Below are 25,793 nucleotides of genomic sequence, written 5' to 3' on the forward strand. Positions count from 1 at the left end.
GTTGCGTACGCACAAAAGAATGCGTACGCCACTCTCTACGCAAACCGTGGGATTTATAAAAAGAGAACTTGACGGGAAAATGTGCGGTCCTCCACGCCAACTCTGACCCATGCGTACGCACATAACTGGGGGAAGGAGAAACTGCGCCACCGATGGCAGAAGAAAGAAACGGGAGAAACTGTGTGAAACCGATCGTGTAAAATAAATAGTTACATGACCTCTCATATATGGACAGTTTATTTGCAAGAAGTGGATAGTAAAAAATAAAATTTCTACAATGAATAAACAAACATACTCCCTGGAGTGCACACGGGAAACATATGATTAAGACAATAGTAAGACAACAAATTATGTTTACACTGATATGAATGCAGTGTAAAATCCTATATCATATAGCCCATATAGCAGTGTTGGGCGCAGACTGGAGGCCGGCGCTGTACGTGATGGGTGGCTTCTAGGTACGGAGAATTCATGTGGAAATCCTGAGACTTGCAATTTTGTAGGAGTGTTTAACCCGTTCACCGACCTTGCAGGCGACAGTGGAGACCCCCTCAAGCGGTGGCTGCTCACCCCTTTTCCTAACCCACAAGGCGCAGAGGAGAGGACCTAGAATCTGCGCCACAGCCAGGCGCGCAGTATTGTGGAGCGCACCATCGGGCTCCTGAAGGGCAGGCGGCGGTGTCCCCAGGGCCGCCCCTGGCCAAGTGGGGGCCCTAAGCAGGATTTTATTTTGGGGCCCCCCTTCCAATAACATAATAATACTAATAATACTAATAATAATAATAATAATAATAACAATACATTTAATTACTAACGAATCAAATGAACAGCCTCTATCAACAGTGGAACAAGAACTTTATAGATCAAAAGTGGAACAATCTTTTTTATTTCAACAACATCCCACCTTCAAGTGAAGCACGAGCCTCTTCTTGTTTGGACTGTTTCTTTCTTTTGCTAGCTCCTGAATCGTATTGACGTTTGGAAGCTGTCTCTCTCTCTCTCTCTCTCTCTCTCTCTCTCTCTCTTTCTCTCTCTCTCTCTCTCTCTCTTTCTCTCTCTCTCTCTCGCTCTCTTTCTCTCTCTCTCTCTCTCTCTCTCTCTCTCTCTCTCCGGCCTCGGGCTGACTTGGTGGCGGTGTTCTACGCGCCTCTCGGCAAAATGCAGCGCATCCTTTGCGCATTTGCAGAGAATGATGATACTTTATTGATCCCGAGGGAAATTCAATTCACTTGCGCAAAATGGGGCCCCCATGGATCGCGGGGCCCGACGCACAGCGCGTGTTCTGCGTGTAGGGAGGGGCGGGCCTGGGTGTCCCCCTCCACCTCCGTCACCACTCCACTCAGGAGGGATTCCCCGATGACCCCCTCCAGTGTTTCCTCCAGTGGGGTGAGCTCCGGAGGACCCGTTCCCCCGCCCGGGGCACAGACGCTCTGCCTGTGTGACGCCAGGCGCTTTTTTGTGTCTACTTTGATGTCGGACCACTTTTTTTCACCTCAGCCACACTCCGACCTTCTGAGGCCACAGCATTGACACCATCCGCCACATGCTGCCACTCTAGAGCCTTTTTGGCGTTGGTGACCCCAACACTGTGTCCACCAAATAATATCGCCTTCCTCTTCTCCACCTCCCCGACGAGAACTTCCACCTCACACTGGGTCAAATTGCGTTTCTTGGCTTTTCTTTCTGCTTTCGGCATGCTGTCAGTCGTGAATCAATATTCATGAGAGGCGTTTCTCTGAATATTTATAGGCAAATATGGGCGTGGTATGACCCGCACACAGGTGCGCCACATTTAGAGTGGATTGTGATTTATAAAGGGAAATCGGCGTAGGACGTGCGTGCGCACTGTTTTATAAATCAGGATATTTTTGTGCGTACGCACTTTCTGTGTTTCGTGCGTACGCCAATTTTGACGTCAATCCTACGCACAGTTTTATAAATGAGGCCCCTGAACTCAAAAGGGCAAAACACAACTGTCCTGGTGCCTTCCACTAGAGGGCACCCGAGACATCCAATTGTGTCAAACAGTACTGAATAAAATTCAAAAAGTTTGTGTGACAAACTCTGAAGTATTGACTTTTTTAGACATGTGGAAATCTTCTCAAGGCCTATTATGAAATGAAAGGAGATATATGTCTGTATGGAATTGTAAATTGAAGGACAAAATCATTATGTGCACATTGAAACATGAGCAAAATTAATTACTTCTTGATAAAAAAAACAAAAAAAAAACAAGTCTCCTGTGTGTCTGACCTGAGCATGGGTTTGAGGACGGTCTCCAGTGAGATCTTCAGGTCCAGCTCGTAGGCGCAGGAAAACTCCACGTTGATGGTTTTGTCTCTGGTGATGACGTTCCCGGTGTTGTTGACGCTCTCTATCCACACTGTGTTCTTATACATGATGTGTGTGCCATTAGACTGTGAGAGAGATGGATAAAAAAAAAAGAGTCAGTGAGTTCCTCATTCAGCAATAAAAGGTCAGAAAAGCTGCAGAGCTGCTGTCTTTCTTTGTCCCTTTTGTTTAGCAATACTTTCAGAATTACCTACAGCTGCATCTCTGTTATGGTGCTATTTTAGCACCTGGTTATTACTATTAGTATGTAGACACATTATCTGTGAATCAATATGGTTTTAATAATTCCCAAAAAACAAATAATTCCCAATCATGTATCATGTTTATTTATTTATCTATTGTATCTATTTTACCTTTATTTTACCAGGTAAGAGAGAACTCCTTTACAATGATGACCTGATCAAGAGGTTGCATACATGTATGGTTAATTCAATTCAACTCAACTTTATTTATATAGCACCAAATACAACACAACCATTTCTTGGTGCTTTTAACAGAGAAAAGAGAAAAACTCAACAAATCCAGTAAACCATAAACTTAGTGAGAGAACCAAAGTAATGGAACATTATATTCCTGTAAGACGGGTCCACTTATAGGTAAGGAATGAAAAGAATCAAATTCACATGAAATATTTAAAAAAAGTAATCAAAAGTGTTCATGTAATTGAAATACAAAGAAATACAGAAATAGTATTACAGTGTTGTCATCGAAGAATTCTGATAAGAGTGAGAGCAGCTGTGCCTCTCAGACTCTCCAGTCATGTTCTTTGTTGATTGCTATATGTTTTTAATTCTTAGTGTAAAATGGATGTTTGTTCCAAGGGGTCAGATTCATATAAGTCATTCCTGGAAATGACTTGGAAGCTGTTCTGTATTGTATTGATGCTTTGTTTTGTTTCATTTGATCTTATTCTAAAATCCTTAAACCAAACTGTATGACTGGCATATTCAATTCCCAAGTATTTGTTTATGAGTACCAAATGAAGGAAAAATATTCTGTATGTTGCTTATCTCAGCTTTTTCTGTGGCTAACGTCATCTCCTTGCCCCGAGTTTCACTCAAAAACTGCTGACATCCTGATTTTACAGCATCTTCCTCCCGCTAGAAGATGAATCAAAGTGTCACAACAACACGACAATAGAGTTTGTGCCCATTATTAAACAAGAAAAAAACAATCAAATCCACACTGACCAGTACAATGGAGCCACAGTGTCCTTTAGTGTTGTTGATGTGGAAGGAGATGAAGTCCTCCCCCTCGATGCCGGAGCAGCGCTCGTCGTTGATCCTGACATCTTCCCGCTCGAAGCCCAGCTGGAACAGCTTGCACTTGGAGATGGAGACCTCCATCTGAGCGTGCTTACAGGTCACCTCGGCCTGGATGATAGCGTCTTCACCTTCGCAGACACAAAATGAGAAGGAGTTGTATTTGTAGGCATCTGTCTTGTCACACAACTTTCAGGATTTGGTGGCGGGAATCCTTTTGTGAGTTGACAACCACAAATTCACAGCATAAGATGAAGACCCAAAAAGTCTGCGTATGTCTGCTGATTGAAAACAGCTAAAAACACAGGTATGAAAAAGAGGAGACATGAATTTATTCAATGTAGAGTGCAAAGGAGGACAAGATATTCTGTGTGTTATGTGCAGTGAAGGTGTTGACACATGAAAACATGAAGTATTTAGACCTAGAGCTCAGTGGAGATCAATTTTATTTAATATTTTAGCATGAAAACACAGCTAAGCCTGTGAAAGTAGGCTGAAGTGTGACTGAAGTGAGGCATTACGGTTTGAATTTAAAATGCATCTAACAGAGCATTAAAGGGAATATTCCCTCACTACGTCCATCTTTGCTGGGTTTCATCTTGTTCTTTTGTGTTGGCGGGCTGTAATATTTCACTCAACCATCTCAAGTTTACACTGCACTCTATTTTAATTCAGTTGATTTGCACAATAGAGAATCACTGCTGCGGAGGATCACTTCGACTGGGCTTTAACTCAAAACATAAAGAGTTAAAGCCAGATGAGCCGCTCACCTCCGGTGTTGGTGGGTAACTCGGGGCAGCCGCACAGGTCGCCTCCGTTCTCCAGCTCGCAGGTGAAGTTTGTGCAGATCTCTCCTGCACAGGGGTCGTAGATCCATTCTGCTAAAAACAGGTCCGCACACAATGTTAGCTGTCACGCACGCGCAGAGGCTTTGCCAGTCTGTGTGATCAGGATGAAGTGAGAGCATCAATAAATTGGACATCTAATTTGTCCAGGTAACCTTAAAAATAAGAAAGAGTTTTCGCTGTTCGCTTTTTGTACTAGTTTTACTTGCACAGGATATATTTGTTTATATATATATATATACACACAAATGTAAATATGTAAATTATGATCACATCGTCATCATCCTGTGCAAGTAAGACTAGTACAATTAACAGTATGTCCAATTTTTAATATGTGTACAAGGTATAATGTAATTATTTATTTACTCATAATTATTCTGTGCGACAGTAGTATTTACTAGTGCTTTAACTGGATTTCGTAAGAGATCCAGGTCGAAATTTTACAGAATAAAATAATGGAAAAATGGCAGATTGATGATACTTTTACTCTTTCCAAAAGATTTTACAATTTCATACATTTCGAAGTGCCCCCTGCATTGTGACCAATGGATGGACATTTCAGTGAGCGCTGTTATAAAAGGTTTTAAAGTCCATCTGGCCAGCAGTGCTGAGAAGTGTAGCCATGTGTCCACTGAGGGTCCGGAGTCTCACGGTGCCCTTACAGCAGTTCTCCTGCGTGATCCACTTGGTGGTGAGCGTGCCCAGCGAGCGGCAGGCCTCGGCGTAGGCCGCCAGCGAGCCGCAGACCTGAGCCTTGCGGTGGTTGTAGCAGCCGTCCAGGTAGCAGGACTGGTAGAAAGGCCGCGGGTCCAGGAGGCCGTGGCAGGGCTGGAAGAAGCCCTTCAACTGGGTCAGCTTCTGACAGGCGTCCTCACCCTGCAGGGCCAGGACGGCCGTGTTGTCGCAGGACTGGGCCAAAGCCACGTACTGCGTCTCGTCACAACTGCAGGAGAAAAACCAACATCCAAACCTCATATTTTAAATACTTGCTTCTAAGTTGTTGATATGCTACAGGGGTGGCACAAAAACGCAAATTCAGATAATTGGTGGGACAGTTTGAGACATTTAATGGATACAAATCTACTGAGATCACTGAGAACCGTTCAATTTAGTGAGAAGCGACAGATTTAATCAAAGTAATATTGTAGGAAAATACAGTTTATCATGATCCTGCAAATGCAGTGTTGCACTGATCTACATCGATCAAAATATCCGCCAAGGGGTCATGACGATGTAATCTTAATTTCATACTATTATGCAATTTTTCAAGCCTTTAATCGCTTTATTTGATGATTACTTAATTTTTTTTTTTTTTACCAGTTGTATTTATTCTTACTCACAAGTAGTCATTCTGAGAATGTAGATATATATATGTGTGTGTGTGTGTGTGTGTGTGTGTGTGTGTGTGTGTGTGTGTGTGTGTGTGTGTGTGTGTGTGTGTGTGTGTGTGTGTGTGTGTGTATATATATATATTTTTTTTTTTTTTATACATATTTTCTTACCGTCTGGCATTAAAGCACAGCCGGGTAATTGTTCATCTTGTTTGAGGACAGCATAGTCAATTTCAGAAGAAAAAGAATCTGACAGTATTACATTTCCCCCACTTAATAGGAATCCAAATGCTAATCGGTAGATGCATATTGTTGTGGATGATTTCCCAAAAGGTTTGCTTTCCTATTTTCCACGCCTGTCATCCTCACCTACCTGTTCTGCATACCGTTGGTCTTCCAGCTCTGGGCCAGCTCCAGCGCACTGACGGCCGGCTTGCCCCTGGAGGTGATGTAGTCATCGCTGGGGTCCCCATTGAAATTCCCACAAAGGCCACACACCTTGTTCTGCAGCCGCTGGCCCATTGTGATGCTGAGGGTGTTGAAGTGGTTGTAGCGGACCTGGATGTCCTGCAGCGTGTCGATGACAATAAATCCTTCCGATGTGGACAGGCGTGTCATCAGTCCGGTTACAAAGGGCACCGAGACGGGCGTGCCGTTAACCTGAGGAGACACAGGAGGAAGAGAAGAAAAAAACGATTTCAAACTAAAATCCAGCAACCACTTCCAAATTAAACACTGACTACGTGCTTTCAAAAGTAGAGAAAAGTATTTTGTCTTGATGCCATTTTTTCCAAATCCATAATAACATTAAAATTCTAACAGACAGACAATTGTGCAAATCATGACACCAATAAACAATAAATAATTCTCCCTATTTTTGACAACTGGCATCTTTTGTTTCACTATTTCACTTTGCTGGGGCCACTTCTTTGTGATGGTTGTATGTTCTTTCTGTGCATCTGCAGATTTAAGTAACCCTAACACCAGTGCAAGCCTTTAATTGCGTTTGTCTATATTGCCTTTATGAAGCATTTTTTGACAAATGCAATTTCTACTCAAGTGTGACTTGTTGTCTAGAAAATAAAGTAATTGTATAATACTATAATAGATTGTATAATATAATAATAGAGATCAAATATTTTTCAGTGTTCACTTCATCCATCCACGTCCATCCATTGATAATCAAGGAATATCTGATTAGTTTGAGCTAAACTGCTCGATCCCTTCAAGCAGAAAGGAAAATCAGGGGGTCATCTGCATAAAGGGATTACAACTGTACCACTGAGTGGAGGCACTGAAAAGATAAGGAAATAAACACTACAGCAGTGATACTGACTTTCTGAGATGTCTGTTCTGTAATACTCTGATGATTATGACTACAGCTAGTTCAGTATAGCTTGAGCATTATGACACATAATATTTCAGGCAGCACAGAGAATTATTGTGGTCAACAGATTCAAGCCTAATGGGAGCACTTCAGATTAAGGAAAACAACCCACTTTCATTGGAATGACATGACCAAATGCCAAAAACCTGGAGGAGCCCTAATTGGCTATTAGTGGCAATGCAACTGGTAAACTGACCTGCTTGAGGTTTTTCCAGGTGCTTTGGAAAGAAACATTTGAATGAAATTGGTTTGTTTGGTTTGATAAAGGCTTCACTGCCCAAGGAGGATTGTTCACAGAGAGTACCTTGATAAGATCAGCAAGAAAGTCTCTAATTAGAAGCAACTGCAAACTTCTGGTCCTTCGGCAAGACAAACAGAGACTAAACACATATTCAGACTCAAATTAATTTTGATGTTTGATATGTAGATTTAATTTCTTTTTGCACATCAATTCTCTAATATGCAGTCTAGTGTTTTTCCATTTTGTTCACGTAACACTATTCATTTGCAGAAATTAGACCAAAAGTCATTCTGTAAGATCTCAAATGTTTCGCTCACCTTGACAGTGCTGCCAGATATGAGTATATTCTCCTCATTTATGTACAGGTAGACGTGCGAGATGGTGGTGAGGTTGGGCGTGCTCCACTTGTCGAAGTTCGCGATGAGCTGGAAGGAGAGGTCGGGCAGCTTGTGGCAGTTTGTGGATAAGACAAAGGAGCAGGAGGCCGGCAGCCGGAGCGAGGCCCCGTCGAACGTCCTGAAGACGCCTCCGCCCGAGGCCACACAGTGCTGGGAGCGCCGTGCGAAGCAGCCGCGCACGCCGTGCCGCAAGGTGCACTCTTCCTCCGCCTTGCAGCGCCTCGGGTCGCACTGGACAAGGTTTCGCCCGATGCACTGGCATCGCTTTGTGCAGTCACTGTTCCAGAACAGCTGCTTGGGCTGAAAATGGATAAAGATTTGGATCATCAGCTCACACTGTTTTAAGAATTTCAGTCAAAACAGCAAAATAATTTACACTCAAGCTTTCCCTACGTTTGCAAACACTCTTTCTCTCGGTACCCCAAATCTAAACAGTTCGCCTAACATGCATGTTAGGCGAATTGCCCTGATAAAAAATTCCTCCTGGGCGTGAAGGTGTGGGACCATTTATGTGTTGGCCCTGTGGTGTACTGGTGACCAGTCCACGGTGTACAGCTGGGTTGCGATCCCGGCCCTGACCCATTTTCTACAAAGCATTTTGAATAGGAAACAAAAAGCTACATCTACCAGTAAACCAATTCAAATCAACTTAATCAGACACGGTAGGGAAAAGTTTGTGTGACTGGTTTTTGAACTAGAGTTAATCATCAAAACTTATTTACATGTAAAACCGAATGTAGGACTGACCTCATAGTACTTGCCATCAGTGTAGCAGCCACAGTTCTGAGGCAGGATGCAGTTCTTGCCGTTGAGCACGTAGCCCTGGTCGCATTGGCAGCCCTCCACGCAGTCCTGGCTGCAGTCCCTCTGGCCGCGGGCAGGGGCGCACTGAGGCGGGCACACCGACATGCAACTGGAGTAATGGCTGTTAGGTGGACAGCTCTGGACTGGGAGGCAGGCAGGTTGGTAAAGACGTCAGCGGTGGTTCGCGAGGGAAACTTCCTGAGTTAAAACTAAGCAAGTAAGCAAGCAAGTGTTGAATCTTTGACTGTGCTAATTTGCTCTTTTTTACAAGTATCAGATCAATGCTTGTGTCATAACCGCATTGGAGCAGGGCTCAAACCCTTGCAGGCAATTGCTTCGATTTGCTGCTACACTTTCAAAGCTTACTAATGAGCGTGGGCATGAATGCATACAAACAAACAAAACATAAAAACAACCGTTTGCAGTTTTAGGGGAGATGTGATGTGACTTTCTAGCTTCTAAAAGCATCCAGCTGAGCACATACAGACCAAATATGGGACCCTGAGATGATTTTGGCTTGAAAACAAAATCAATGTAGCTGAAAACATGTTGTTTGGCTTGCAGCAATTCATGGAAAAAAACTTGTGATACTGTCAACAGAAACAACATCCCAGACTGTGTATGTGTAGATAATCTACACATATCACAGTCAGTTGGAAATGGTGCTTGTTTCTGTAGAAGACACAATACCTGTAGTTGTAATTTTTGTGACAATGAGGCCTGTACACAACCATGAATACTGTTCATGTGTTTTTGTGTGAGAATCATAAAGTTAAGTTTCAGGCAATTAATCGGTTTGTAAATGTGTGCAGGAATCCTGCGGAAATAAAAACTCCCACCTGTTCAGAAAGATCTGGATTTATGCAAGCATTAGTGATGTGCCGATCAAGAACAAAACATCAATAACTATGATAACATGCACATGTGTTTTCAGATAAATTTTCATGTTAAGATTTTGATCACCATTTGGCTACATTTTTAGGTAACAAGTGATTTTTCATTGACGTTAAGGACTGTTTTCCTGTTGGTCAGTCAAACTATGTCTTTTTTCTCATGTGATTAGTGTTGCTACAATGGCTAAAGGATAAAAAATAGGTGAACATTTGTCTTAGTTTTTTTTTAAATTGTAATAATTTAAAACTAAATATTGTCAAGTTTTTTGGCCTATCACATAGGGTTAGGGTTACCCCCACATTCCTGGTTGTTACCAAATCATATCATTGATATGACCATATAAGCAATAAAGCTACATGAAGAATTCAAAGCACCCAGAAATGTTTGCTAAATTATTTGTGTTTGTTGTTCAAGCAGTTAAGTATTTCACCATAACAAACTATAGTTATTCATGCCTTTCCATGACATTTGATCTGGTATTAGTTGTTTGAATATCATATTGTACAAGTGTCATGACAGTATTGGATCAGTATCTTGTGTGTATTGTATTAGTCAGATATCAGTATTGAATATTATGTGTTTGGTACCGATATTGCCTGAGGATCAAATCAGTAATGTATCTGTATTGTACTGGTTTTGTATCGGTATTGTATCAGTATCATATGAGTGTTGTTTTGGTGTGAAAATGTATTGTGTTGGTATCGATTTCTTATGAATATCATAGTGGTATTTTATCTGTATCCTATCAATATTGTATTGGTATGAACAGTATCAGCTCTGGTTTTTCTTGGGATCAGATTGGAAAGGAGATCAGTGATATGGCAAATCCCCAATGAGCAAACAGACTTCTGAGAACTCAGCATGTCTCAGCAAAATTACTGGTGGGAATCACATCTACTCACCACATGGTGTGTCACTCCTCCACCCTGTAACTGGTACCCCTTGAGTCTGACACGTGCTGGCATAGATCTGCAGCCAGTTACAGATTGTATCCTGAGCACCCTGATCCATACAAGTGTCCTGCAGGCAGCTTTGGTAGAAGAAAGCAGGCGCCACCTTGCTGTGACAGCGTGCAAACACGTCTCCCCGATCTACAATCAGCCCGCACAGCCTCACCGCCTCAGGCTCCACAAACACATACAGGCCGTCTCCGATGTGGAAGCGCATGCCCGTGCTGACTTCGTTCGTTTCGTCGTCGGGGATTATGATCCCGTTGGCATCGGCCACCATGAGGGGGCCGTCGCTGAGCCCGTTTTTCTCTCCCAGCCCACAGCGCGGGCAGGAGTCTCCGCAGCCCACCTGGCAGAATGTGTCCCGCTCTGCCCAGGTCATGCCCCAGTCAGAGGTGGTGAGGGTGGGGGGTGATAAGGGCATGCCTTGGCATAGGCCGCAGGAGGCGTTGTAGAGGTCACGAGGTAAAGTCAACAGGAGCAGAGTGTTCCAGTCGAAGGCCACCTTCAGGCCAAAGTCTGTCTCCAGAATGAGCTGCATGCCTGAGGTGATGATGTTCACCTTTCCTGGTCCCAGCTTTAGAGGAAGGTACAAACGCTCCTTATTCACCTGAGTGAGGGGAAATTCAAGGTTTAGCATTTATTCTTTGAGCTTATCTTATGTACACACATTCCTGAAGAACCAATTTCGAGCATCAAGTTTTCATTTCTAATCCAAAGTGACTTGCATGAGGGTGGGTCCAGGTGATGAAAGCATGAACGGACACTATTAAAACTAACTGAAAGAGGGTTTATGGATTCTTCTCATTCTAATTGGATGTGTAACGAGGAGTGATATGGGGAAAATTACAGATGAAGTGTGTGAGTGTGCACATGGGGTGCTGCTTATGAGTGCGAGTGTGTGTCATTTCTGTTTCTCCTCAGATCTTTTACTCCGTTTGTGAACCCGGTCCAAATGTCGCTCAGGGTTGGGGTTTCGTCTGAGCCAAATCCAGCCTGATAAAAGATGCCCATTGAAATTAGATCCGTCTTAAGCCAATCAAAGAGGAATTCATCCTCTGCCTGGTTATTCTATCGGCTTGATTAGGAATAACATGCCCTCACAAATGCAACAAGCACGACCTTCACAGGTCATGCAATAGAAAAAAAAAAAGTTGGTCAGAGCTTATGCTTAGTTATCTCATTTACCATAGCAGGTTTTCTCTTTATGAACACAAATACTTACAGTGACAGTGTTCTTGTAGCTTCGTGACACCTCTATTTCATACTCGTACACCTCCAGTACAAAGCCCCTCACCCAAATTGCCTGGCCAGTGTCTCTTTCCTCATTACGTGCTGCCAGTTTAAACTGGGGAAAAGCTCCGCTGATGGCTGTGTGGTCATTAATTTCTCTGCCACAACTGGTGGTCGCCATTCTGAGGGTACAAGAGCTTTGCAGCTCAAATGGTAAACCACCAAATGGTAGAAAATGTCCATAACCGGCTGCCACACAGAGGGCCTCAGTGCGTGGCTGGCAGAAATACAGGCCATCATTTTCCTGGCAGTACTCCTCCGGGTGACAGGGTGCGAGCTGACAGTAGACGCTGTTGTCGGAGCCATTGCAGTAGCAGCGCTCCTGGCACTCCCAGTCGGTCCAGAAAGTCTGATTGGTAGCCAGCTGGCGGCCATGACTCATGCAGCCGCAGTCGCTACGAGCGACACACAGGCCGTCGCGAAGTGCGAAGCCGTCCTCACACTGACATCCCTCCTGACACGGCAGTGGGCACGGCTCTTCAGGCTCATCCAAGTTGGCACAGGTCAGAGGGCAGGAGGTGGTACATTCGTCAAAATGACTGTTATCTGGACAGGGAAGAGCTGAGACAAGAGAGGAGGGAGAGACTCTGTGGGTGAACCACCGATAACCACACAAGGAACTATCTATAAAAAACTTGTGCTGAATAAGTTTTGGCATCGAAAACAGCCAATTTCACCACGCATCCATGAGTTTAGCGTACTAAACATGTCTTTACTGCTCTTATTATTAGCTGTGCTCTTTTGAAGGCCAATAGTAATATTGCTGATGACAAAAAAAAAGCATTGAAATGCAAGTGTATGAAAACAATTACTCATTTAAAATAATCGTTTAGAAATGTAGTGAATTACTTCACAAGTTACTTCCACAGTTCACATTGGGCATTACTTGTATATGTTTTGCTCAATTTGGTTTGATGCTTCAATGGCCTAATGGTAATACGACTACAGAAAGACTGAGTTTGTCAGATTAATTAGCTGGTCTTCTTCCAATAAACAAGACTTTAGTAAAATAGTGACTGAACTGCAGCTCTTGATAATGTTAAAGCAAACAGGCACTCAGTGAGCAGGAACGAGAGATAACAGCCTTTCAGCTCTTTGACCATTTTCCTTGTCATATTTTTGTCGAGAAATAAAGCATGACTGTACTCCTTTATTATATTTGAGATGTAACATGAGATGGTGGGGCCATGGTTTGCACTTTTGCCTCACAGCAATGATGTCTGATTTCAAATACTGGCCGGGCCTTCCTTTGTGGAGTTTGCATGTTCTCCCTGTGTGTGTGTAGGTGTGTTTCCACAGTCCAATAACATGTATATGAGGTTAATTATTGACTGATTATTGATGCCAGGTCGTAACAATGGTTGTTCTCTATGCGAGGCCATTTGTCGATATGCACAAATAAAAGATTAGACCTTCACCGAATAGATATGCACCAACTTCAAGAAAAGAAAAATATGGAAAGTATTGACACGAACTCAAAAAAATGTGTTCACATATGAAGGATATTTGGTATGTTTTTGTCATTTTTCACAGAGATGGTATGGTCAAATACCTCCATCTTGGATAGGTTTAAATTGAGTCTGCATTTCTTGACTAAACAACCAAAACCTGAGTCTGTAGAAGTTCAGATTCAGATTTTAATCAGATGGAAACATCCTGCTTTTCCTGTTTCATAGGACAGTCTCAATATTGATAGAAGTATGGAATATGTAGTTTATGAGATATACATAACTGTTTCTTTAGGGGTAAAAACATGTCTACTTACGGCAGTTAGTAGCACTCCTCCAGGAAGTGAGGGTGATTTGAGCATCCTGGCAGGCCGTTGCATAAGCCTGCAGTGAGGAACAAAGGGCCGAACGGTTTCCTTCTCTGACGCACATGTTATACAAGCAGTTCCGGAAGAATGGTGAGGGGTTGACCACTGCGTGACAAGCCAGAAATGAACTATTCCCAGGGTCATTGATGTTGCCACACATCCAGGGACTCTGGTAAACACGCAAGTCTGTGCACATGCGATACAGGTCATCGCAGTCCCCGTTGCATGTGAGATCATCAGCGATCGATCGCCACCCTTCTGTGAACAGCTCAGTAGACTCGGCGAGGCGTCCATTGGGCAGCCGAAGGTCATCAGTGGAGTTGCCGTTGAAGACGCCACACAGACCACAAGTGACGTTGTAGTACAGAGTTGAAAGAGAGATGTTGAGGAGTCCCTGGCGGTTGTAGTGGACTCGAATCAAACCACGTGATTCGACCACTGTCACATTGCCTGGTGCTCTGTAGATCATCATTGTCTCCATTGGATGGACGTATGGGAGTCCCACTAGTTCACCATTAACCTGGAACAAATTAATTAAGTTCATTGGTATTCAGTAGGTGAAAACATATCAAAATGTTTTGACAGTTTTGTATACAAAATACATACCTTTACTGTGTCAAAATCCAACCCTCCCATCTGTGCCTCCATATTAGCCACTGTTACTATCACAGGTCTCTTCCAAGCTGGTCCTTTGTTCACTAGTCGCCTTCCTATCTTCACCTCCACCATGGAGCAGTTCGCTGGCACCAGGCCACAAAGCTTCAGCAAGTAGTAGGAGCTGTCGTCTGGGAATTGCAGGTAGGAACCATCAAAGGAGGATGTCACAGCATTCTGGGTGATTGAGCATACTCCTTCCCTCTGAGGGTAGCAACCCAGCAAGCCCACCTCTGCCACACACACCTCACCCTCCTTACAAGACTCATTGAAACAGGAGACCTCCCCAGCTAGCCCACAGGTGCAGCGGAGGGTACATTCACCTTCTTCACCACTGGGGCCAGCCCAGAAAGTGTCATTAAGAGGGTAATAGAGGCCATTATGCTCACAACCACAGTCTTCACGCTGCACGCAGCGACTGCCACTGAGAACATAGCCTGCGTCACACTGGCAACCCTCAGTGCAAGGATGAGCGCAGTACAGAGGAGCAGTGAGGTCTGAACAGGAAGCTGGACAGGCACTAGTGCACACTTGGTAATGGCTGAACTCTGGACACGACAAAGCTGACAATCAATCAGAAAAGATAGAAAAAAATGTTAGATCACTCTCGATGAGCCTTAATGAATTCAGATATTGAGGAATATATGCTGAAACTCACCACAGAAGGTGCGAGATCTCCAGGGTCGTATTGTCACACCAAGGGCCTGACAGGCCAGTGCATATGCCTGGATGGCCTGGCACAGGGTGGTGATGTTATCCCTGTTGCTGCACATGTCATATACACAGCTATACACAAAGGCTGTAGGGTCCACCACAGCTCTACAGTCCCTGAAAGGTCCATCGGTTTTGTTGATGAGCCCACAATAATCCGAACGAAAGTAGAAGGCTTCTGTAACCGGGTCGCACACACTGCAGTTCACGGCACATCCATCTGTACACCTCCAGTCCGTGTCCTCAGCTCGCCAGCTACCTCCCAGCTCCACCACACTTTCCGCTAAAGAGCCATCAGGCAGAACAGGATCATCTGCAGGGTCATCATTATAGTTGCCACAAAGACCACAAGTGTTGTTGAAATAGGAGCTGGGTAGGGAGATGGATGCATAGTGTTGGCCATCATAGGTTACCAGAAGTCCAAAATCTGTCTCTAAAGCAACAGCCACCCCAGATTGGTACACCCTGATAGCACCAAGCTGCAGCTGGACTGGTAAAGTCTTCATCAAGCCATCCACCTAGAAAGACAGGTTTTGAGAATATTCAGCAATTGTTTTGCTGACAAATTCTCGCTGATAATGATAATGGTGACAATAAAGTGTTCTATTCTATTTCAAAAAATAAGACAATTGTCAAAATCACAAGATGTCACTTATTTTCCATACTTTGCACAAATTACTCTCACAAATTCTCACCTGAACAGTCCCAAAGCTGCCTTTAGGCAACATCACCCTGTGACCATACACATCCACTGTCACATCTCTGAGCCACGACACAGAGGCGACGCCACGGTTCTCATTTTTGGCCTCCACGCTGAAGAAAGGCAGCCCTGCAACTTCCCAGCATGGCCGAGCCAGCAGATAGGAACAGGTGCCCTGGAAGTGATAGAGGAAGCCATCGAAGGTGTGGTAATGAGGGTCCCCAAAGACCACACAAGTGCTGGTGCGTGTGGGTTGGCAGTAAAAGGCCCCTTCCAGCTGCTCACAGGTCTCGAGCTGCCCACATGGAGCCTGTTGACACTGCACCTCGTTATCAATGTCCAGACAGCGACATCGCTGGGAACACTGATCAGAGAGCCAGAAGATTTCCCCTCGTCTGTAGAAACGACCTGCATGAATATAAAATTAACATTCAGAGATATATGTTGTCGAGTACTGCAAGCAATTGAAGCATTGAAGAAAATTGTTCAGCGGTCTCCAAGTCTTGTTGCGGACCAACCATTCCCTACATTTTTAAGGTCTTTCCCTGCTACAACACACTGCTGTAAGAGACTCATTATTGGACTTTCTTATTGATCTTCTTCCAACACCTTTTGTCTCCTGTGTCCCCCTTCTTCACGCCAATACCTTGCATTACTTTTCAACACGAGCTGTTCCTCTGATCATATCTTACCTTACATCAACCTTACAGTCTGACTTTATTGTTCTGACTCACCATTGTAGCTGCAGCCATTAGCAGGATTTATCAGTTCAGTGTCTACACGGAAGAACCAGCGCCCAGGAACATTCACATTGGTTGTCTGTTCAATGTTCACCACGTCATTCGATCGTGATCCCGGGAGGTTGAAGAAGTGACCAATATCTCCACCGTTAAAACCTGACTGAAAAGGGGGAAAGGTGTGAGGAATACATATACGACCGAATGCTTTTCTTATGACTTGCATTACTTTAAATTATTGTGATAAGTGTGAATTAGTTTTGGGGATGCTGTGAAAATACCTGAGCCGTTGTCCCACCCAGTCCTGTTAAAGGATCTCCACCACTGGCAGTTCCTGTGCTCCAAGCGATTTCTCCGTAGTTAAACATACTGAATGATGTTGTCCCGTCTGCGATCAGCACAGTCTGGAATGTGTTCACCTTTTGATCAAACAGGAAGAAACAAGAGTTAATGATAATTTAAAGACTCGGCTTTAACATGTTAACCTGAATAATGAGTCACAGAAAAAACAGTGGGTTGAAACAAACAAAAATAATAATGGTTTATTTTCACACAAGTTTCTTTTCAGTTTCTGGCATACTGATCATTCTGTGTCAAATGTGGTTAAACACACACTAATAAATGCGATGCGTGATGTAGACTTTTAGTTTAAAAAGTGCCGGGTGGATGCGTGCAAAATATGCAACAAAGAATTTCTGCACCACTAAAGCAATTCAGTTCTTGAGTGTCAACTCAAGGCTATAAACACATAGCACAGATGCCTGAGCTTATTTAAGTTTTGCACTTCAGTTTTATTTGATGAAAACACAATTCTTTGAAGTTTAGAATACACAAAATAATGAACATGATTTTGATGTGTCAGTGTATTTATTGATAAAATCTTCTATTCAAAACCAATGTTAATGTTTTTTTTGTATGAAATACTAATATATTGAGGTTGTAAATATTATGGCTCCTAATGAATTATTAAACAAAAAGGTAATACAGTCCCTTTTCTAGTTCTTTCACATATATGGGACTATATGAGACTATTTCAAGATACTGCTGGGAACTTTAATACTTTCAAAACTATTAACTCTCAGACATAATTATAGTTCACTACCCTCAAAAGTCCATCCAGAGCAACGGCTCACCCACCCAGGGTGTCCTGCTTAACAGTAGGACCACATTCATCAACAGACTCATCCCACCAAAATACACTGCAGAGTGCCACAGGAGATCCTTCCCTTCTATGGCCACCCCACTGCACTTTTGTTTGCTATTTGTCACTGTCAAGCTCTTCGCTGTTTACATACAGTATTTCATATGTAACATGAGGAAAATGTAAGTTTCTTTTCCCAAATTGATAAAAATGCCTACAATTATTCCCAAGGGTTAACAAACAGAGTGAATGTTGAGTTCTATGTCAGAAAAGCTTTGTAGGTTTGTGATTTCTCTAGCTTCACTTTGCAAAACTAATGACTGAGTTACAATGATCCTGGACTTTACCGGAGTTGTCTGGCTTCCTCCATAGAAGGTAACCTGATGCCAGGTTGCAATAAAGAGCCAGGTGGCAGTGAAGTTGGGCATGTCTTTGAAGTACTTTCGGACATCTTGTGTTGCCCGCTCCAGTGTTTCTTGCTCTGTGGATTCTCGGTAGTAAACGTCACCGCGAATGCCGTTGTGCACATCTGCCCAGAGTGGAGCAATGAATGATCTGCTGTCACTCAGGGGAAAAGCCTCGGGTGTGAACTGGCTAACCTGCACATTGAAGGAGATTACACCGTTGTTGTTTACCTGTGAACAGAAAAGACTGGATTGAATTCAAGCATTCTGAAAAAGTATTCCCCTTATGACTGTGTAGAGCTTTAACAATGACTTACGTAGATTGAACGGTAGGGGACATTGAAGAAAACAAAAGGCATAAGCAAAGTTATTTCTGCAGAACTCCCATCATCCATCTTGGGGGTTTCTTGATCCCTATGGCCAGGTCCATATGGATACAGGATGTCCTGAGAATTAGCTGAAGATGGAATAATGTGTCAGCGTGACAAAATTACTGATTTGGCATCTGCAGCATGAATTGCTTGTGCAGCTTTTTGATATTGTTAAGTTTCATACCTCTTCTCTGTGCAAAGATGCTGAAGAGATGGAGCAGAATGATTGGACAGCCTGGCCTGACCATTCTAAAGGAAGGAAGAGGGAGAGAGGTCAGATCACGCACGTCTTCATTTGTGCTGTATTCCGTTAAAGGTTATTGAACTGCAGGAAGACATGAGTCATAGGACAGCTTCTCAAAAAACAAGGTTGTTGGACAAAAGCTGAGAGGAGAGAGAACCATCAGGCTAACGTCACGTTACTTCTTTAAGATCAGGCTCCCAGGTCTCCCCTGAGGGGCCTTGAAAAGGCCCTATTATGCATGCCAGAACAATGTGTCAGGATCACATTTGCCTTATAGTCCCATGTGAGCTGGCAACAGTGGACTCCAGGACTCTGTATGCTTCAGTTCCCTGCAGCTGACACGACGGGTCTGCCCTGCTCCGGGGTCTCTGTGTCTGAGGCTGTGAGGCTGCTCGGGACCTCATTACCACTCCTGTTTGGGACCCATCCATGCCTTGTTGGCTAAAGGGGAAGGACCGTAAACACTGGGGCACTAATGGCTTTAAGTGAGTGGGTTTGAATTGCCAAGGTCATCGCCGTGGCCCCCAGGGGTTGTTCAAAGACGGTATTGGCGAGCTTCCCACGGGAGAAGTTGAATGTACAGACAAATTGACAGATTCTACACTCACTATATGGCATTCAAACTTGATTGCTTAATGAACTGGAGTAAAAAGGTATTGTGTGTGGAGTTTGTGAATTAAAGAAAGCCTGCCTTATTTATAACATCACTCTTCCCCATTTCTGCAATACTCAATGGTTTTATATGGATATCATTGCATAGCACTGACCTCTGGAAAAAAAAAAAAAAAAACTGAACTTGAGAAAGTGGGAAATTTCATGCCAGAGACATTACGATGATGTCTCCTGTCAAAAATTAATATTTTTGTAATTCAAATGAAAACAGACCTGATTAAATGTTTGTCAGCAATTTTTATGAGAGTATGCCGATATGAGCAATAGCAATGTTATTTTAAATGTATATTTGTTGGGCGGTTCCTTTTGAATGCATCCAACTCAGAAGTGGGACTTCGCCAACAGGTTAATTGAGGAATTTCAGCTGAATTTTCTGCAACATCACACACTAGGTGGCTTGCTCACTATAGTTTAAGACCCTCGCCACAAGGAAGCTTTGGTGCATCCACATAATTGGATAGGCATTCTGTCCAGATAAGATCCGTGTCTTTGAATCGCAGAGTTGTAGAATTGGCGCCATGAGTGTGTACAATCACAAACTTGCACAAAAAAAAAAAAAAAATGCCAAGGTTATTGCTCATCCTTTTCCTTCACCTGTACGTGCTAACCCTGCCAACCAACAACACATTGGTGGATTAAAAGGTTAGGCTTATTTACATTTGTGTTTTAGAAATTGGAGGAAACAGAGATGAACATACACCACAAATTTCCAGATCCTATTTTTGGGGTTTCTTGCGAATGTTTGATCTCCTCTTCTCTTTTTTGGGGGGCAGTGTTACAGCATCACTACAGGCCTGATAGAAATACAGTAGCTTTTATTATTTTCTGTGTGTTTTGTTTATTTTTAATTTTTTTATTTGATTTGATTTTTTCAGAAAAACACATTTCTTGATGCAGGTTTGTGTGATCAGAAATGTTTTCAGCTCCATGTAGATGGGGTCGACATCTGTAGCCTTCACATGAAGAACAATGTTTTCCAATGACTTCAAAAGTAATATTGATGCTCATGTCGTCTTTTGATTGTCAAAATGTTAAACATGGAAATCATGTAATTTAACTCTGACTGAGAAAATGAACTTTTGAATAATTTTATTTGAACATACATGTTTACCAAATGTTCCCTGTTCTGAGTGCAGGGAAACACTTTGGGCATCTGGCAGGTAATATCTGATCTCAGTTACTCAGATTACTCTCCCAAATCTCTTTCACCTCTCTAATGTGTGACTTTAGTCTGATGTTAAATTGTGTTCAGGTGTGCCAAGCCTAGTGGGCACTGCTGACAGACATCTGCTGGACTGTCATAAGCCTCTCATCATACTTTGTCAGCACAAAGATTACAGCAATTGCTCTTTTGACTCCTGCGGCTCACATCTCATCTGACAGGCATTATCTCCCCTTTTCTGGTGTTCAAGATGCTAATTAAGATAAAGCCTGAACAAGACTATGAAAAATGCTTATTTCAGGCGTCGTAGTAAAAAGAGACCACCGTCTGATACATGAGAAGTTAATTCATTCAATGAAACATATCAGTATAGACAGATGTCATGACAGATTGATAAAAGTCATAAATGAGCAGAGATGTTCCTGCTGACAAGTTGAAAGATCGAATCATTGGTTGTCATTACTATGAATTACAACTCAAGGGCTATTTTTATAGTTTCATAAAGTTGCTGAACATTAAACAACTTTAAAATAAGTAGAGGAAGGTTACTTATTGCACAATATTGATAAATAAACTTGTGATCAATTAGAAGTAGTAGAAGAGCAAATCATGCACTCACCTGCTTTCAGAAGATGGACATTGAGCACCTCACTAGTCTAACCTGGCGATCTCCACACAGCAGTGTCCCATCCAGCAGAGGACCATCCACAGAGTGATGGCGGTGATGCAGAGGGAGGCAGAGTAGGTTATGAAGGGTATTTGGAGCAGCTGGATGTCCTGGTAAGAAGGACACTACTTCCAACTCCACGAGAGCTCCAGCAGAAGCTAAATCAATCCGAGTGTTTGTGTTTTGCTCAAACTGATGAAGTCCCTTCCTGGAATGAAGTGGGGGAATTTCACTGTGGAAAAGCTGCAGAGGTGAGCTTTGCCTGAAGAAGCAGGTGCAAACATTAGCTGGGATAGTGTTCGACTTAATCTGAGATCAGTGTTTGGGGAAGGGGGTAGGTGGGGAGGAGAGGTGGGGGAGTTGAGAGGAGGGACAGCATAGGAATCTGAGCGAGAGTGAGAGAAAAAGAGAGAGAGAAAGAGAGCGAGAGGAGCAACAAGCAAGAAGGGGAGAATGGAGGTCAGAGATCGGGAAATAACAGGGGGAAGATGGACAAACAAGACTGGAGAAATGTTTTAAATGTGGAATGAAAAGGGCTGTTTTTGTACAAAGAGAGGATCAATTATGAAAGAATCTGACACTGACAGAGTGACAAGTGTCTTTGGTGGACAATTTAGCTTTTGTCTAACCCAACTTTCTGTTGATAAACCAAAAAGAGATTCAGTCTTTCCAAACAACTGTAAAATCTGGTTGGTGCCAAGCCGCTACGTCTCAAGCAGGCCTCAGTTGCGGTATTCCCTTTTGGGCAGAGTTCACTCAGTACAGTTGAAGCTCAAACACAAACTCACAGAAGTAGTACAGTCTCACTCTGGGGTATTTATGAACAAAAACCAGAAGTACACATGGGGTCCAAAACCTTGCTTTTCAATCGGCGTGGGAGGTAAAGTTACAGGATTAACATGAGTCACTTTGGATACTCTTTGTGCCTCTTTTTTTTAATTAGGAACAGCCTCATTTACAAGGTTATACAAGACACTTAATTTCCATAGATGTTGGAGAGATAGTGAAGGGAAATCTCAGGTGGATCCCCGCTGATAGGGTCTGGGAAGGAAAGGGCAGTCAGTTAGGTCTTTGTTGCTGGTGGACAGTGGAAGTAATTGGAGAGGCAGGGAGCAAGATGTGTGAAAGGCTCCAGGACTCAGGGCAGGGCCCGGGCTCCCATTAAGCCACACCGAGACTCTCTACGGGGGCTTCTTTTATACCTCCCACGTCTTGTTGTGTAAATGCTCACATACTCTTAACTAACCTGTGAAAGAGAATGTTGTACAAAGAGAAAAGGTACCAAAAAAGAAAAGAAAAGAAAAGAAAAGTCAACAGTTACAGGTGACTTAATGGGTGAAGGGGGTGGTGTGTGTGTGTGTGTGGGGGGGGGGGGGGGGGGGGGGGGGGGGGGACTTCCCAATCAAAGGGTTGTGTTTTAGGAAATGTTGAGGTGAGAGGAGCTGGAAAGGGATGCAACTGGACCCCGTTTCTTCAGCGACTATTCATTCAGAGCAGAAAACATGATAAATTGATCAAACCTTTTTTACTGTATGCTCTCTATGTATGGGTGGCCATCTTAACTGTTTGTTTTCCACAAATTCAAATACCAGGAAATCATTCAATTTAAATAGTTATTGTTTAGAATATTAGGACTTTCTTTTTTAACCTGAGTTTTAAAGTCTAAAAAAAAAACACTTATATGATTATATGCCATTGATTGTGTGTAGATGTCTCTAAATTGAAGTGATTTAAAATATTCTACATATATTTCTTAAAAACATTTGATGAATTAGAGTCCTGGTTTCCTGCAATATCATGCAGTATTCACAAATAAATTGACTAATTATGACATTTTATGGGGCTACGTTGTTGTGCAGTGGTTAGTGCTCTTGCCCCAGTGTGAGAATGTCATGGGTACAAATACAGGGTTTGCATGTTCTCCTGTGTGTGTGTGTGTGTGTGTGTGTGTGTGTGTGTGTGTGTGTGTGTGTGTGTGTGTGTGTGTGTGTGTGTGTGTGTGTGTGTGTGTGTGTGTGTGTGTGTGTGTGTGTGTGTGTGTGTGTGTGTGGGTTCCTTCCATGTGCTCAAGTTTTCAACCACGGTCCAAAAACTTGCATGTGAGGCAACTCTAAACTTCCCCGAGGTGTGACTGTGAATGTGTGTGGTTGTGCTCTGTGATGAACTGGTGGCCTGTCCAGCTGACTCCTCCAGATGTTTCAATGGTAAAATCATCCAAATTTCACAAACTGTAAAAATTCACATTTGAATTGCATCACAGATTTGTTAATCTAACGTCCCAATCAACATCGGTCATACTGTAAGCAATTAAATTGTTTGCTAAGCCATTTTTCAAAATGCTAGTCACACCATGAATGATTTACACTTGACGTAAATCGCATCAAAGGTCTGGAAGCAGCAGGAGGGTATTGTGTGGGAAAAGGGTCAGAGTATCCAGCATCACAAGTTCAAGAAAATCCATCAAGCTTGACCTTCACAAAAAAAAAGGTCCTGGACTGGATACCCACTGAGCTCTGTTTGGCGGTCACCTAATCCGTGGAGCAGGCCACTCTAATTCAACCCCTTATGCCCAGAAGTTGGCTCTTCCCTGCCCTCCTCTCCTTCCTTTCCATTCACAATGGTGGACCTCCTTCCAGTAACTCAAACCTTCTTACCCCAGTGACTCCTTCACCTCAGCGCACAATAGTCCTCGTTCAACCCCCCTTGCCCTTAGTCCCACTTCATAATGCAGTGGCGCAGATCAGGAGTAAGTTGGACTACCAACTGCACAGCCAGGTCCCGTTGACGCTGTGAGGTGCGAGGGAAACAATGGAATCACAGCCATCTTCTCAAGTTTGGCCTGACCTTTGCATCAGCAAACATCATCAAGCTACATGACATAAGTGCCATCGGCTAGTATCATAAGCGAGGTTTCATCCATGTTGTTTGGAAGACACACAGCAACTTGTGGGAAAACTATAGTTAACCTACGCTGTGTTTGTCACAAAAAAAATCCCATCTTGCCAAACCCCAACCCTGACTTTACCATTTTCAAGAGAAAAAGTGATCTCAAAAACTTAAAAGACCAACTTTCATCCTAATGGTGGAGCAGACATGGAAACAGGTAATACAGTATGGACTGAGAATGTGTGACAGAAGGCAAACAATTCATCATGATTAGATTTGACTTGACCAAGAATAATAATTTTTGGTCCCAGCATCATGACTATGTCTAGCAAACCTAACATGACAGATAAGATAAGATAAGATAAGCCTTTATTGATCTCACAAAGGAGAAATTTACTTGTTTACTTGACAGTGTTAAACTCAGTGGTGACACTCTGTGATTGAAGGGATTGCCCGTGATGATCAGCATAAAGGTCTACTTTTGATCAGAGGTAATGAAAAACACTGATTCCAAAAGGATTAGAAGCTTTACAAATATTTGAAACCTAATTAGTGGCCGAGCTATGATGGCATTTGAAGTATTTGTATCAGTATTTATGCTGAGGTTCTTGACAAAGAAGAACAATGTCCTAACTCCTCTTTTGCTGCCATTCACTGAGATTCCTCATGGTGACGGTGTGTTGAAGGACGGGTGGCATAGATATCCCATACAGGATTAGAGCCATGTGGCTGGAATAGAAGGCGGAAGGCAAATAGAGGGAATGCCCCAGAAACACAAAACCACCTGACACGTATGGAATGGACTCTTTGCAACTCAGGGCGAATTGCTGCTGCCAGAAAGAGAGAAGATCTGCAGAATTCCTTCTCCTCCACGGCCTGGTACTCAGCCAGACCAACAGAGGCATGCATGCTCATCACGAGTACATTTTCCCTGCTTGTAACAGAAGACATGTGCCCACCTCATATCTTTATCTTTCCAGGATGTTGAAATGGTCCAGTTCATCCATTGGGACTTCGATGCAGCCTTAGAATCAATCATAGTATTATAAAAACATGGTGGCATATTTTTAAACTACAGAAATGTGTATATAAACTGGTTCCACAAATTAAATACTGTATTTAATACGGCTTAAACTTGATCAAATCAGATCAAATATTAGCTTTTTGTTTTTTAAATGTGAAAATGGTTTACTTTGACATTTTATATTGAAATCAGGTGGCAAAATGTTGGGTCCAGTGGATTAAAAGGTTATTTAATCCACCACACCACTCCTTCCATCATTTGTGTTGGGCGTTTGAATTACTTCAGGTTATTGTTATCACTGTTTGACAGAGCAATTGAAATTGGAAAATCTTGGCGTTAGTTTAACATCAAGCGGATTAAAACTGACTGTATTATGACGTTTTTCACCTTGTCCCTAACCTTAGACTTAATCACTCTCAAGATTTAATGGAACCATCCTTGCATAAAGACAAATCATCCTTGAAAATCTCGTGCAGTTCAGGTCAAAAGTCTTTGCTAAACGTTGGGAACATACATAAATATAAATAAATACGGGTAGACAAAAGCATAAGCTTCACCCCAACCTTCATTGGTGAAGGTAATGATTATGGGAAATGGGAAGTTAATATTAAGTTTGTACATATGTTCAAAGAGATGAAAGGTGTTGTTAATACACTGCTAAAATGGGAACAAGACAGATAAATTATATTTGATGGAAAATGAGCTAAATTTAAGAGGTCAAACACCACTAAAAACAGAGATACAAAAACTCTCATAAAGGCAAATTAATTTTCAACAACTTGTGTTTGTTGCTCTTCTCAGACGCGATCAGACACATAAATCCAATTATAACAGACCATGGATGATC

The 25,793-nt window shown here is 42.8% G+C and overlaps 1 protein-coding gene across 1 annotated transcript in view; it reads right to left on the reverse strand.

Moving 5' to 3' along the window:
• tecta (tectorin alpha) overlaps window positions 1-25,793 on the reverse strand; it is a 39,893-nt gene that overhangs the window by 2,239 nt on the left and 11,861 nt on the right. Inside the window, exons 9-26 of the mRNA XM_080509222.1 lie at window positions 18,476-18,540; window positions 18,238-18,377; window positions 17,864-18,151; window positions 16,657-16,794; window positions 16,373-16,538; window positions 15,634-16,046; window positions 14,886-15,456; window positions 14,180-14,790; window positions 13,523-14,093; window positions 11,690-12,318; window positions 10,417-11,074; window positions 8,564-8,763; window positions 7,736-8,116; window positions 6,164-6,450; window positions 5,122-5,402; window positions 4,385-4,495; window positions 3,543-3,745; window positions 2,254-2,417 (exon numbers count right to left, since the gene is read on the reverse strand). Coding sequence (XP_080365348.1) covers window positions 2,254-2,417; window positions 3,543-3,745; window positions 4,385-4,495; window positions 5,122-5,402; window positions 6,164-6,450; window positions 7,736-8,116; window positions 8,564-8,763; window positions 10,417-11,074; window positions 11,690-12,318; window positions 13,523-14,093; window positions 14,180-14,790; window positions 14,886-15,456; window positions 15,634-16,046; window positions 16,373-16,538; window positions 16,657-16,794; window positions 17,864-18,151; window positions 18,238-18,377; window positions 18,476-18,540 — 5,877 coding nt within the window. The remainder of the gene's footprint in view (window positions 1-2,253; window positions 2,418-3,542; window positions 3,746-4,384; window positions 4,496-5,121; window positions 5,403-6,163; window positions 6,451-7,735; window positions 8,117-8,563; window positions 8,764-10,416; window positions 11,075-11,689; window positions 12,319-13,522; window positions 14,094-14,179; window positions 14,791-14,885; window positions 15,457-15,633; window positions 16,047-16,372; window positions 16,539-16,656; window positions 16,795-17,863; window positions 18,152-18,237; window positions 18,378-18,475; window positions 18,541-25,793) is intronic.

This window comes from Blennius ocellaris (genome assembly GCF_963422515.1).
Source record: "Blennius ocellaris genome assembly, chromosome: 14".
In the NCBI taxonomy this organism is placed as follows: Eukaryota; Metazoa; Chordata; class Actinopteri; order Blenniiformes; family Blenniidae; genus Blennius; species Blennius ocellaris.